Here is a 15,894-nt window from a genome sequence, read left to right on the forward strand (position 1 = left end):
ACATAGTTGTGTTTCCTTCTCTTATAGATTAATCATTTGTGAAGCAAAGAAACAAGATGCATTTATAAATAAAATTATTATATCAATGGAAAATTGTCTTTTGAAAAGATAGCTTTAGGGGCACCTGAGTAGCTCAAATGGTTGAGCATTCAGCTCAGGTCATGATCTCCAGGTCCTGGCATCGAGTCCCACGTCTGGCTCCCAGCTCAGTGGGGAGTCTGCTCCTCCCTCTCTCTGTGTGCTCTTCCTCCCTCTCTCACACTCTCTCTCAATAAATAAGTAAAATCTTTTAATAAAAGAAAAAGAAAAGACAGATTTATGCTTTACTTCATACAGTCAATTAAAAAAAGATTATGTAGTAGATCTTGAACTTCAGTAAATTAATACAATCTAATCCTAAGAACGATTCAATATTTAGTTTATCTTCTGTAGAAATGTCACTTAACCTTACCCATTACCAGCAATGACACACAAAAATTGGGACACACACTCTTAAAAATCACACACTACTCTTTAAATAAAACATATAATGACAAGTAGGGCTTCATTACAGAATTCTCTCTGCAGCATATCTGAGTTGATATTTTTATTGATATTTTAATAGGTTTCTACTGGTGTGAATTTTGAAGATGCAAATTGTCATGGTAATTGGCCTGTATTTTCTGACTGAACTTGACACTAAAAAAAAAAAAAAAAAAAAAAAAATGAGTACTAGAAAGATAAATGAAACTAATACAATTTCTATATACCAAACAGCAAGCACTCACAGTATTTCTTCTAGAATTCCCTCATGAGGGTGAATGAGGATGTTGTAGACTGGAAGAATAACAGTATATTGCTTTTATAAAAGCAATGAGGTAAAACTCTGGAGATTTGACAAATAAGCACACTATGGGGTAGACCTTTAGATTTGATAAAGGAAATGTTTGAATTTTGAACCTACAGGCATCCTTAGAGATACATTGCAGGTTCAGTTCTAGAATACTGCAATGAAGCAAATATTGCAATAAAGTGAGTCAAATAATTTTTTGGCTTCCCAGGGCATACAAAAGTTATGTTTACACTATACTATAGTCTATTAAGTGGGCAATAGCATTAAGCCCCCAAAAAGGAAAACCTATGCAGTGTACATACTTTAATTTAAAAATATTTTATTGCTAAAAAATGCTAACTATCAAGCTAACCTCGTGGAGGGTCTCGCCTTGATGCTGGTGGCTACTGACTGATCAGGGTGGTGGATGCTGATGGTTGAGGTGGCTGTGGCAATTTCTTAAAACAAGGCAAAATGGAGTTTGCTGCATCAACTGACTCTTCCTTTCACCTATGATTTCTGTGTAGCATGTGATGATGTTTGATAGCATTTTCCCCACAGAAGAACATTTTTCAAAACTGGAGTCAATCCCCACAAACTCTGCTGCTTTTTTATTGACTAAATTTGTGTAATGTTCTAAATCATTTCAACATTCTTCATAGCATTTTCACCAGGAGCAGATTCCACCTCAAAAAAACACTCCATAAGAAAGAGTTCCTCAGCCGTTCAAGTTTTATCATGAGATTGTAGCAAGTCAGTCCCATAGTCAGGCTTCACTTCTAATTATGCCTCTCTTGCTATTGCTGCCACATCTGCAGTTACTGCCTCTTCTGAAGTCTTGAAGTCATCCATGAGGGAATGGAGTCAGCTTCTTCCTGACTCCTCTTGTTATTGATATTTTGATCTCTTCCCAAAAATCACAAATGTTCCTAATGGCACCTAGAATGGTGAATCATTTCCAGAAGGTCTTCAATTTGCTTTGCCCAGATCCATCAGAGGAATCACTATGTATGGCAGCTAGAGCCTTACAGAATGTATTTCTCAAATAATAAGACCTGAAAGTCAAAATTACTCCTTGATGCCTGGGCTGCAGAATGAATATTGTATTCTCAGCCTTATTAATTTCATTGTCCATCTCCATCGGGACTCTTGGGTGACCAAGTGCATCGTCAATGAGTGGTCATATTTTGAAAGGAATCTTTTTTTTCTGAACAGTGGGTCTCATGATGCGCTCAAAATATTCAGTAAACCATGTTGTAAACAGATGTGTTGTAACCAGGCTTTGTTGTTTGATTTAAAGCACAGGCAGAGTAGATTTAGCATTAATTCTTAAGGATCCTAGGATTTCTGGCATGGTTAATGAGCATTGGCTTCAACTTAAAGTCACCAGCTGCTTTAGCCCCTAACAAGAGTCAATCTGTCCTTTAAGCTTTGAAGCCAGGCATTGACTTCTCTTTTCTAGTTATAAAAACCCTAGATGGCATATTCTTCCAATAAAAATTGTTTCATCTACATTGAAAATCTGTTATTTAGTGTAGCCACTTTCATTAATGATCTGAGCCAGATCTTCTGGATAACTTTCTGTAGCTTCTACATGAGCACTTGCTGCTTCACCTTCCATTTTTATGTTAAACCTCATGAACCAACTTCCACTAGCTTCAGATTTTTCTTTTTTAGCTTCATCACCTCTCCCAGGCTTCCTAGAATTGAAGAGAGGGCCTTGATCTGGATCAGGTTCTGGCTTAAGGAAATGTTGTGACTGGTTTGATCTTCTATCAGACCACTCAGACTTTCTCCATATCAGCATTAAGGTTGTTTTGCCTTATTATCATTTGCCTTCTTATCACTCCAGTGAACACATCATTTGTGTTCACTGGAGTAGCATTTTTAAGTTCCTTCAAAAATTTTTCTTTGGTTTTCAAAACTTGGCAAACCAGCACAAGAGGCCTACTTTTCGGCTTATCTCAGCTTTTGACATGGCTTCCTCGCTAAATGTAATCATTTCTAGCTTTGATTTAAAGTGGGAGCTGGGTGAGTCTTCCTTTCACTTGAACACTTGGAGGTCACTGTAGGGTTCTTACCTGGCCTAATTTCAATATTATGTCTCAGAGAATAGGAGGCCCAAAAAGAGGGAAGGAGATGGGGCAATAGCTGGTCAATAGGGGCAGTCAGAACACATACAATTATCCATTGAGTTTGTCATCTTATATGGGTGCCATTTATGGAGCCCCAAAACAATTACAGTAGTAACATCAAGGATCACTGATCACAGATCACTGTAACAAATATGATAATAATGAAAAAGTTTGAAATATTGTGAGAATTCTCAAAATGACCCAGAGACACAAAGCGAGCAAATGCTGCTGAAAAAATGGTGCCAAAAGACTTGCTGGATGCAGAGTTGCCAGGAACTGTCAATATGTAAAAAAACCCATAATATCTGCAAAGCACAATAAAGCAAAGTGCAATACAATGAAGAGTGCCTGTACACATGGAGACTCATTCTTTCCTTTGGCTGCAAAGGAATTCTTGGTGATGAGATTTAGCATTCTAGGTTAATCTAAGGGCAAAGTTTCAGTTTTACTGTGGTTATTTCATTTTGATTTTAAATGGCAGCAGAATGAATCACTACAATAAACATAATTTTGTATCTAATACATTTCTATTTATAGTTAAATATTGAAAAAAGTAATGTTGGTTTTCTGATTTTTTTAAGTTCAGTGAAAGTGCTATATGAATGTACACTCCATGAATAAAGTAGATAATAATATTTGAAAAACAGTCTCTAGGAAATATGTTAAAATGTCACAGGAGTTTTCATTGTCTTTCTCTGCTTTACTTTTTCCATTTGTCACTCAACATTCCTTAAACTCAATGATGTGGTCTTCCTTGTCCTCTCTTTTGCTCTTTATTTTAAAGACTATCTTCAGAAATCTCATTTATCTTCATGTCTCCAAGCAACACTGCCAACTTTATTTCTCTATATTTCCACAACCATTCCTTATTCAAGTTGTATCACAAAACCCCCAGTAATCTAAAATACATTTCTAGTGAAATCTGTAGTTTTACAAGAAAACACAGCATATTTAAGCAGAAGTCAGCTTCTGCACTATTTTTTCCATTAATCACTGATTTTTTTCTAATTCATGTAACTGAAGCAACATTTAGTTTTGTGATTAAGAGAAAACTTGAGAGAATTATCCTTATGTTTAATTCTTATGCAAATCACAGAAAAAGTCTTCTAAATGTTCTCTGTTTTCCCCATTATTGTCTCAGCTCTTTGAATTTCTCATTAATTTGTGATGAAATTAGCTATCTGCAGTGTGTCAATTTCTTTTCATTCCCTTTTTCAAATAAAGCTGTTGCCTGAGGTTCTTTTATAATGTCAGATCAGTAAATGGAACTGGAAAAGATGGAGTGCTCAGGATTTTTCTTTATTGTTTTCAATCTAGTATATTTACCGTAATTTCCTTCTCTTCACTTTGTATCTGTTATATGTAACCTAATTTCTGTTTTCCTTGAAGAGTTTCTCCAGGGGTGCATCTAGTTTTTGGACTTATCAAAGTACCAGTTTGCGTTTTTTATGTGATTCTTTGAATGTGCTGTTATTCCTTGTCAGTCTTCTTGAATAAAAGGCCTAGCTCAGGGCACCTGACTTAGTTGGTTAAGCATTTGCCTTCTGCTCAGGTCATGACCTCTGGTCCTGGAATCAAGTCCCACATAGGGCTCCCCACTTAGTGGGGATCTGCTTCTCCCTCTCCCTCTGTTCCTCCCCCTGCTCATGCTCTCCCTTGCTCTCTCAAATAATATAAAAAAAGGCTTAGCTCAGTAGTTTTTAGTAGAGAAAACTACTCTATGTCTCAAGATTTTGATAATTAATGCTTTCAATATCATTTAGTATAGAGTTTTCCTTTATTTCTTCTTTAAACAAGGAGTAATTTATTATACTATTAGTTTCCAGATCTACCCTTGTATAGTAATAGGTAATAATTTATGTTAATATATAGTAATTTATAGTAACTTTATATTGTTACTAGTCATATTGCATTTTAGTGAGAAATCACATTCTATCATGTGCTGATTTTTAGGAATTTATTAAAGCTTCCTTTGTAGCTTACTACATAATTTTTAAACTGTTCTTATAAGCTAAAAACAAACCATGAGTGTTCTCTTTACCTATAATTACTTTTGTTCCAATATTTGTACCACTATTTTCTTTTTTTTTTTTTTAAGATTTTATTTATTTATTCATAGACACAGAGAGAGAGGCAGAGACACAGGCAGAGGGAGAGGGAGAAGCAGGCACCATGCAGGGAGCCCGATGCGGAACTCGATCCCAGGTCTCCATGATCACACCCCAGGCTGCAGGTGGCGCCAAACCGCTGCGCCACCGGAGCTGCCCTGTACCACTATTTTCAAGTAAATTACTCATTTATCTATTTTTTAAAGATTTTATTTATTCATAAGAGACACAGAGAGAGGCAGAGGGAGAAGCAGGCTCCCTGCGGGGAGCCTAATGCAGGACTCGATCCCAGGACCCTGGGATCACAACCTGAGCCGAAGGCAGACACTCAACCACTGAACCACCCAAGCGCCCCTCTATTTTTTTTAACTTTAGTTTTACATGCTTTTTTTGCTTTATGTATTTGGAAGTTATATGGAAGATATTTCTATAATTATTATAGGTTATTTACATACTTAAGCATTTCTGTCTTATAATTTTTTTCTATACTTTTTTTCTGATATTGAAATTATCATCCTGGAGTTTTTTAGATACATTTCTCTGATACACATTTTTCTGGCTTTTCTTCCCAAATGTTTTCGAAAAGTGTTTTTTAAAAGTGTTTAGTTGACAAGATATTGTTGAGTCTTAATATTTGTTAATGACTAGGTGGAGAATCTCTTTATTTTGCTATGTTAATATAATTTTCGCATTTATTTTAAGTTTTTTTGTTTTGTTTTGTTTTGTTTTGTTTGAAGTAGGCTCCATGCTTCAATTTGAGGCTTGACCGCATGATCCTGAGATTGAGATCTGAGCTGAGATCAAAAGTAAGATGCTCAATTGACTGAGCCACCCAGGTACCCCACATTTATTGTAATTATGGTAATAGTGAGCTAACCCAGGGTTTTAAGTCCAAGTCACGAATATACACTTTTGGAGGTGTGGGGTCATGGCTAGCTTAGACAAAATATGCTTCTCTGAGTTATTTATTGACTCTTAGCACTATTCTTAGCCTTTTTCACTCTTCCTTTTGTACTAACAGTATCCATTAATATATACTTATCTTTAATGCAAGTCTGCATAAAGAACTTCTCAACTGTCCTCCAAGTTCTTAAAAAGAGGGACTGCTGTGCTTTATGAATTATTAGGTCACCTGAGATATTATGTGGAATATATTAGATACCTGATAGATATTTTTCAATCGATTCTTAGATGAATGAACATTCCTCGGGCCACTGAGAACAGTCTTGACCATTGACAGACATCATGGAACACTCATTGAATTTAAGAAAGTTGGATCGTGACAGGCCATTAAAAGCTTTGCCTTTAAATTATGTGCCTTTTTTGCTTGTTTCTACACCTCTCAACCCAATTTGTTTTCTTTTTCCCCTCTGCAGTCAGAATTTCATCAAAATACTAGGTTCCTTACAGCTCTTGCTTTCTAGTAGGTTAACTTGTTTTCCAGCAGGTTCACTTGTCATTTTAAGCCATTATTTAAAAAAAAAAAAAAAAAAAAGTGAGTGATTGCTCTAAAAGAGTTTATGAAAAATATCTTGAAGGATTTGACTTCAGTAGCTTCCACTTTGACAAGATTTTCTTAGCATCTGCTAAAGACGTTTGATAAACAGTATCTCTATTGTGAGCTCAGTTAATTTTTAATAAGAGAGCTGGAAGTATCTAATGCCTGAAATAGTAAAGAGATGTGAGGCAATCTATTCATCCCTGATTCATTCCTGATAAGGAAATAAGAAACAAGAGGGAGGAGGCAGTAGGCTCTGTTTTCCCATGTGGAGATTTTGATTGATTTGGGAATGTTCTGGGAAAAGCAGACACCATGAAAGGTCTTGTTATGTCAGCTTTTTGTCCTGCAAAATAGCTCAGTATGCTTTCCTTATTCTAGAAAAGAAGTCCAGTGACCCAGTTATCCCTCAGGCACTATATTCTTTCCCATCTTTCTTCAGTAACTAACATTCATGGAGTAATAGATTTTACTCACTGCTCCCACTTTCTCATAAAACTCTTAAAATTTTTTTGGGGGGGAGAGAATCCAGATTTGACCCTCATCATTCTAATCACATTTGTCTTTGTTACCAATAATGATGGCTCTTTTTTTCAATCACCTTAAAAAAAATTTTTTTTTTGGTAGCATTTGATACTGTTAAAGAGATCTCAGATGTTTCTTTTGGAATTGAATGATACTGACTTTAGTTTGCTATCCATGACCATCCCTTGCCTGGAAGTCCTTCCAATAATCTCCAAATGCAGGCATTTCTAAAGGGTCTGCTCCTCTTTGTTTCCCTCTATATTCTCTCCTTCAGAAATGTTATCTAGTTGTTTGAATCACTTTCTTTATGGCTTTCAATAGTGTATCCCCAATTCTAATTTCTCCTTTTTGCTTGATACCTAAATCCCATAACTCAGATATATTAAGATGGAACTTATCAATATTCCCTTCCACATTTACTTCTCATCCTATGTCTTCTTTCTCTGTTAATATTTCAAGTTTGACTCTATTCACCTAAGCTCTGAATTCATCTGCTCCCAGAGACTTCACATGCATTTTGTACTGAAGTAAATGAAAGGTGGTAGATTTTACCATAAAATATGACCCTTTAAAAATAAATATGACCCTTTAGCATAAGGATTATTTTGAGCTAAAGGCCCTTGAAAAACAGCAGATGCCAGAAAAGCATCTACTGTTTAGCTTTTTTTTTTCTTTCTGAAAACAGGAGATAACAACTCCTGTGGAAAACATGAGATAGAAACCCCCTTTCTATAGCAGGAAAAAAGAAACATCTTCAATGGGGAATGGAAGCTGAGAGAATTCGGTACAGACCTTGTTAAAACAATTTTTTAGCTTCCTTTAGCTTCCTTGCATAGTTTAGTTACCTTTTCATATTTGCCTCTCCTTGTTCAATCTGTTATAAAAACATTTAGGTTTTGCCACTTCTCAGAGTCTTCATTTCATTATGAAGAATCTCATGTTATGTAAAACTTACATTAAATAAATTTGTATGCTTTTCTCCTGTTAGCCTGTCTTATGTCTTTAATTTTCAAGCCCAGTTGAAAAAAGGTAAAAGGGTAAAGATAAAATGTTACTTCCTCTATGGTACCAACCTCTATGTTTCTACTTTCCACATCATTCCCCTTTGACCCTACTTCTATTCTTTGTTTTGAAATATTATGAAACCTTAAATAACCTTGGTTCATTTGGCTAAAAGAATCTTTAAAGGCATAATATTGAGCAAATCATTCTCTTGCTCTTATATCTTGAACAGTTGTTCCCTGCCTATTGGATAATATCAGCACATCTGGTTTGGTAATTAGGGTAGCTTTTTGTCTTATACTATTTTGCATATGATTTTTTGCTTGACACCCTTCCATGTACCCAATTTTGCATCCAAGATATAGAATCGGCCTGTCCTCAAAATGCCTTCATGATGTGGCTAAAAAATCTTCACTGTTTGGAATCTTTTGTTGCCTCTCCCCATTTATATTTCTAAATAGCTCCCCCAACTAAAACTACATTATTTTATTTTATTTTCCTTTGCTCAGTACTTTATTCATGTGTGTGCTTAACATTTAGGAACTACTATAAAAGTAATGCATTTAAATTTAACAAGAAGGAGTTATTGTGAGAGACATATTTCCACTTCCTTATCTTAAGAGAAACCAGAGGCATGGCCGCATTCCCCCATGAAGTAGGCTCGCCATCTAGTGACAGCTCCATCTCACTACAAACTTTGCCTCTGAGGCCTGCAAATCTGAAGACCTACCTTTAAATTTTCCTCAAGGGATATGTCAACAGACTTTTTTTTTCCCCTGATAGAACACTGTACCACAAGAAAAAGACTGCCCAGTGCTTACTTTTTTTATGCCACTAAACATTTAAAAACAATTAACTTTGGGTTGATTCTATAGATAAGTTCAAAGAAACAGAAAGACCTGAAATGTTTGTGTTAATGTTAATCAGTGATGCACACGGATCCACACTTTGAAAGATGAAATTTAAAAGAATGCTTCGAAGCTTGGAAAGATCTCTGATAAAGTGTGAGAAGTTTCTCTTCTCCTGAGATAACATGCACAGCATACCCAGCAGAGTACACTCTGAATAAACATTAGCAAAATGGTTCAAAGTAAGCATAAGTTTTGGAACCAGATGAGCTGTTGTCACCGCCTCCATAAGTTGGATCACAGTATCCAGGTATTCAAAATGACCGTTTTGACATGTAGAAACATGAGGACAATAATATCTTTTTTTGAGTATTGAAAATAACATGTAAAATGGTTGGTCTACAGCCAGCACTCGAAAAAAAATGATGGTTTGTTTTTAATGATTATTATCTTTTTTTAGCTTCAGTAATTTGTATAGAGATATATAGCTGTTTGTCAAGCTTAAAAACTGTTATTCCTAGGTCTTCAATTTATTTATCATAGTATAGACTATAAGTGTTGCCTAGGTTCTCAATTTATTTATCATAGTATAGACTATATGTGTTGATAGAGATTACTTTCATTACACGATGAAAGATAACATGCCTATTTAGTAAATATCTGACAGAAAGAGATCACAAATTATCTACATTTATCTACAGATAAATTATAAATTATCTACATAATCCATTAAAATTTATATTGACTACACTTTTTAAAGTATTCAGAAAAAGTAAGTTGTCTGTACTTACAACTTTCCAGTTGCATTATACATGTTTGTACATCCATTGGAAAATTCTTGAGATCCATTGGACAAGAAAGTGTTAATGTCAATCTGAAAGAATTCAAAGTAATTATTTTTAAAAATAATTTATGATATCATACTAATATTCTATTGTTCAGGGTACAACTGGAAAACAAGCTTTGATTAGTGACTAACAACTCTTCAAATAAAATTTACTTCGGCTTGGATATGTTTTTAACTATGAAACAGCTGTATCTTTATACATAAATTTTCAGGGAGGAGAAAAGCTGTATATTTAAACATCCAATCACATTTATTTATTTTACTCAACTTTTCATTCCTTCATGGAGGGCTGTAGATGTCTACAAGAGGTCTATATTTCCAGAAAAGACCCTCAGAAAGAAATTTGTGAGTAGGTCTATAAAATTAATGCCAAATGCTAAAGGGCACAGTTCTCCAAGATCACATGTACATCATGTTAGAGGAGGTATGTATATCCAGGGAACTGGGAGAGCAGGGTACAGGAATCAATCCTGCATGACAATGTTCAGTAATCTTGAAACATTGAAGAAGTCAGTGAATCAGAGGGGAAAAAAAATGGAATCTGAGGGACTTGAAAATTATAGCTGTTAGAGTGAGGTCCTCTGCTATAGGACTAGGGCATTTCACCAGATTTTACCAGGGTTAAGAAAGAGCCCTCTGGAATATGTGTAACATAATCCTATGCTCACCAAACTTCTAATTTAGCTCTACACAAAATAGAATGACCTGGATGGTATGCACCAGCATTATGTCCATTTTTCCCTTTCCAGGAAGTATTTGTATGTTGGCATTCCAAATAATTCATAACCCAAATTCATTACTTCATTACTCATAATGCATAACTCATGAAAAAATATTTTTCATTGGAGAAGTATATTACTACCTTGAAAGATTGGCAAGAATTTGTAGTTCTTGAACCTGAGAAAAAGAGGCGCACATCCAAACAAACCCAAGTTTCTTAAAATAAATTTCTTATCTTAGAACTCTCCAGCCAGCCCCTCTATTTAAAATATTCCTATTGAAATTCAGCATATCAGTGAGCACCTTAGGTGGGTTTGTTTACCTAGGCTTTGTGACCATAGGTAAATTACTTCACTTCAGTATATTTCAGGTTTCTCATCTCCAAAATGAATACAATAATAGTACTTGCTCCAGAGAAATGTGGTGAACAATATGGGTTAATACATGTAAAGTGCTTAGACAAGTGTCTGACACATGGTAAACACTCAATAAATATTACTTATTAAGGATTACTAACATCCTACCCCCCATCTTCCCCACGCCAGAATTACATGGGATGGGCACAAAGATGACTGAACTAGATCACATACAAAGCTGAAGCACCTGGGAGGCTCAGTTGGTTAAGCATCAGATTCTTGGTTTCGGTTCAGGTCATAATCTTACGGGTCATGGGATTAAGATCTGCGTTGAGCTCCCAACTCAGTGGGGAGACTACTTGAAGATTCTCTTCCTCTGGGCAGCCCGGGTGGCTCAGCGGTTTAGTGCCGTCCTCAGCCCAGGGCATGATCCTGGAGACCTGGGATTGAGTCCCACGTCAGGCTCCCTGCATGGAGCCTGCTTCTCCCTTTGCCTATGTCTCTGTCTCTCTCTCCTCTCTGTTTCTCATGACTAAATAAATAAAATCTCAAAAAAAAAAAAAAAAAAAGATTCTCTCCCTCTGCCCCACTCATGCTCTCTCTCTCTCTCTCTCTCTCTCTTCCTCTCTCTCAAAAATCAATAAATAAATCTTTAAAAAATATTTTTAAAAAATCACATACAAAGCCTATTTAGTGTTAACAAAAAATAATCAGCACTGCTAAATGTAATCACATTCTCCAAAATAACATTTTTGTGTAGGCCATAGACATAAAGTTATAATTCCTGTTTTACAGTGAATACTCTTGGTGAGGTCCAATTAACATAATTTGAGAGATATAAATGGACAGACATGTGAAGCTGCAGTGTTTTTTAGAGTCCCAGGAGGATCACTTGACAATTCCTTCAATTCAGAGTCCATAACACACTAAAATAATTCATATAGTTCATTCTTCAAGAGCAATTTTCTCTTGGCTCAGCTAGCTTAAGTGATTCTGTGAGTATGATCTTGTAGATTTACAAAGTTCTCTCTTAAAAAGGCAACTGTAAAATCAGGTGGACACAATGTTCTCTGTCTTGTGAAAGGGTTTTTTAGAAGTGTATGCACAAGTATATTTTGAACATACGCACATTAATTTTCCAAACATCCAAGGCTCTTGGGACAGCCAGTTTCAAATATTGGCTTGGAGAATTAATTCTGTGACCTTTTGTATGGAAGTGAATAGCATTCTCAGAATCTTTTCCAAGCTCTCACCATGCATGTGATGTCAAATTCATATCCCGGCTATTTTTTTGGCATTAAATGAGAGGCATTACATAATTCTTTTAAAAAGAAGGGCTTGAAAGGAATTATTTGGCAAAGAAAAACACTGTTTGTAGAACTTCTGTCATAAATCATATCCTGAAAAACATCTGTTTATTGACATTCTTTCTTTTGTTTAAAGTACTATACAATTACCTCTTTAACAACATATGGATGAAAAAATACTGTCAACCTGGTGGGTGTGATACTGAATTTCTTCATCAAAACATTACATACAAATTAAAGATATGTTTTGACCACATCAAAGGAAACTAAATCAAAAGACAATTAATCACATTCTACTGTTTTGGAAATGAATATCTTCTTGTGTAAGAGAGGACACTAAGTTCTCTTTCTGAGACAAGACACATAAACAGGATATGGTGTTTTTTATTTTCTCTTAAAAAGTCTTGGCTCAGTGAAGTAGTAATGTTAAAAAAAAAATGACTATAATCCATGACAAACAGTTGACCTGATTAAAATGGAGGTATTGCCCATTTTTGAACAAGCATTGCCTAGAGTACAGTGGCTGTCTCAACCATTAATTAAGTATATTATATATATATATATAATATACACACACTTTTCGGACTGCATTTTTGGCTCTTTATGAAACTGGTAAGTATCTTTATTAGTTCCTAATATTTCTGTATTTAATGTCATAAGAACAATTACCCCTTTTTTTTTTTTAAGATTCATTTATTTACTTGAGAGAAGGAGCGAGAGCATGAGTGGGAGGGCAGAGAGAATCTCCAGAGGACCTTGAGCTAAGCAGAAGCCCAATGTGAGTCAGGATCCTATGACCCCAAGATTATGACCGAGCCAAAACCAAGAGTCAGATGCTCAATGGACTCTAGCACCCAGGCACTCGGAACAGTGACCACTTGACTAATTATCAGCTTTGCAATATTATCTGTAATATCATAATTGGGGTAATACATCCATTGTACTTGTTATGTAGTAGATGCCATTTTAAAACCTTACATATTTCTCAACTCATTTATTCCTTACTACAAATTTATAAGACAGGTAAACTGTATTACCCTATTTTAGAGATGAGGAAACTAAGAGGTCAACTCACCTGGCATTACAAAGCAGAGATTGGTAGAGCTTAATTTGCAATTCTGGGAGTCCAGTTCTAGATTACATACCTTAACCTGTAAGTATACTGCCTTTCAAAGGCATTAAAACATTTTTCATGAAAATGGGTTTTTTAATTAATATGACTTTTCAAATTTTGTATTTATATAATGTAAGAAATCATATATTTCATTCAGTATTATTACATTTAAAATAAAAGATAGATAAGTGATTCTTCCAAAAAAAATCAGAGAAATGTAACTAAATTTTAGAAAATATAAGGAGTTTCTTCATGGATTTTATATATTTTCTCAAGTGATATGGCATTTTATTAAGATTCTATATTGATCAAAAAACTCAGGAGAGATTAGATTATTGAAGCACTAGAAGGAAGATTGTAACTAATGTTCTAATCTGGAATTTTGTTGTCATCTGGTTTTAGAGATGATTTTAAAGAATATCAACCCATCACTAGTGGAATCTTAGTATTGTTGATGGTTCCTTCAAGAAGCTGATGTAAGCTAAGGACCTCTTCAGAAAAATATGCATAATCACTCACATGCAAAATTCTCCTTATAACATGTATTTTATGATACTGTAAATCGATTGCCCCTGAATGAACAACATTTTAAAAAGCATCTGTTGATAAGCTTGCTTTTCCTATTAAAAATTAACGTTCAAAAAATAAACACATATTGTATAAGTAAGCTTTAATTCTTTTCACAACTGAATTTCAAAGAGTGATTATATTTAGTTTAAAAAAAAGTTGAAATTGTTTTATGATCTTTGACAAGTCACTGTGCATAGCATTTCTGATATAAAATTTCTTCCTGTTATTTGGTTTTTAATGCAATAATGCTCCTGTAATATAAATAGTAAAGTTGGATATATTAGTAAGTATTAGTAGTAGTAGTAAAGTAAGTAGTAGATAATATTAAGCTGCCTCTGATGTGTTCGCATTATCTTGTGATGAGGATTTTGCCATCCTCACTTTACAAGTGACAAAATGGAGACTTAAGTTGATAACTTGCAAGCATCATACAGTGGTAATTTAAGGATTCTGGAAAATATCAGCACTAATACTTTTTGAGGGATTTTGTTTTCTTTTGAGGAAAATGCAGATAACAACTTTACTGTCTATTATATGCGTGGCACTATGCTGGGTGCTTTTTATACATTATTTCAGGCTCAAAGTAATTAGCATTTTCACTATCATGCATATAAGAAAAATGAGCCTTTCACAAGTAGAGACTTGCCCAAATCACAGCTGGTAAACTGTAGAGCCTAAATCTGACTTGGAAAACACAGTGGTCCATGGTCCGCTGTGCATTTTGGTACACATCTTGCTGGGCGGTGCCAAGACTGTAAGTCCCAAGCTATTTTTTATCTGAGTCATTTCTCAGAGATGTTTATGGAACTGTTAGTTTTGAGAGATGAGATAATGTTGTTCTTCTGAACAAAAAGAAGGTTTGCTTATAGTTTGCTATAAAGGCAGTGGATTCCCCAAACTCAATGTTCCACAGCTGTGACGCAGATCCCCAGTGTATGTTACATCCATCAGGGCCTGATGCATTGTTCCAATGAAACTGGAGGGCATGGTAGGCAAATTCACTGATGCTTGTGTTGCTTGTTTACAGTAAGTAATACATTCCTTCATCTCTGACCCAGAGTCTTGTATCTTCTGTTAGCATCCATAAAATAAATGAGGCTGATTTTATAAGTAGAGTAAAATGAAATCCCAACTTAGACAATCTAAAAGTCATGTGTCTAGCTCCAAAGCCATAACTTGAAATAGACTGCACTTAAAAATTATGAATATAATTCAAAATATTTTAAAGGTTATTAATATAATTCTAAGTTCAATCACTATAGAAAGTATTATAAAAAACAGTCGTATTTTTGCCCTACCCATTCTACCTCCAATTCAGTTCTAGCATCTCAGAGGCAGCCTTCTTTAGACACTTGTCTAAGATTTACAGTCATGTATCTCAATTGCTATTATATTATGTTTGATTTTTTAAGTTTGCAAAATTGACTGTTAATTTCCTACAAGGAAAATGTTTCTTTTATACCACACTCCATGTACTTAACTCTCCTGTAACACTCAAAATTTAGTCACATAAATATTTACAGTTAAATTAATATTCAGCATTTACATGTTACGAATAAGTAATTACTGTTTGTGGTTAAGCATAATAGTTTGCTATAATTATAACTCTCATGTAGCATTTTGTTTTCACTAATAGTACTAATAATTGTTTCATTTTCAGAGTCAACAAATTCCCTACCAGAGCCACAAATTCAACAAACGCCCTTTCAGAGCTACAAAGTCCCTCTCAATGATCAATATAGCAGGTAATCTATCAATTCCTTGTTTTTCATGGACACCTCTTTATTTTTCTGTTCTTTCTTTCTAATAAGATATTAAACCTCTGTTTTGATGTTCTTATTTTCATATTCTTTCTCTTCTATTTCTTTGTATCTTGATTCTGCTTCTTGGGAGATGTCTTTACTTCATCTTCCAAATATTCTACTGATTCTTTTTTTTTTTTTTTTTTTTTTTACTTCGGTTTACTATTTGCTTCTGTTATGCTCTGAATGATTTCTTTTGTTCTTTTTTTTTTTTTTTTTTTGATTTCTTTTGTTCTTTTCTTATTTTGCAC

General features: G+C 34.7%; 1 protein-coding gene across 8 annotated transcripts in view; it reads right to left on the reverse strand.

The window, feature by feature from the left end:
• Positions 1 to 15,894, reverse strand: part of GLRA3 (glycine receptor alpha 3) — a 207,084-nt gene that overhangs the window by 85,044 nt on the left and 106,146 nt on the right. For all 8 annotated transcript variants that reach the window (XM_077868609.1, XM_077868608.1, XM_077868601.1 and 5 more), the window contains one exon: positions 9,719 to 9,801. In XM_077868609.1, the coding sequence (XP_077724735.1) occupies positions 9,719 to 9,801 (83 nt within the window). The remainder of the gene's footprint in view (positions 1 to 9,718; positions 9,802 to 15,894) is intronic.

The sequence above is a fragment of the Canis aureus genome, chromosome 24, assembly GCF_053574225.1.
Source record: "Canis aureus isolate CA01 chromosome 24, VMU_Caureus_v.1.0, whole genome shotgun sequence".
Classification (NCBI taxonomy): Eukaryota; Metazoa; Chordata; class Mammalia; order Carnivora; family Canidae; genus Canis; species Canis aureus.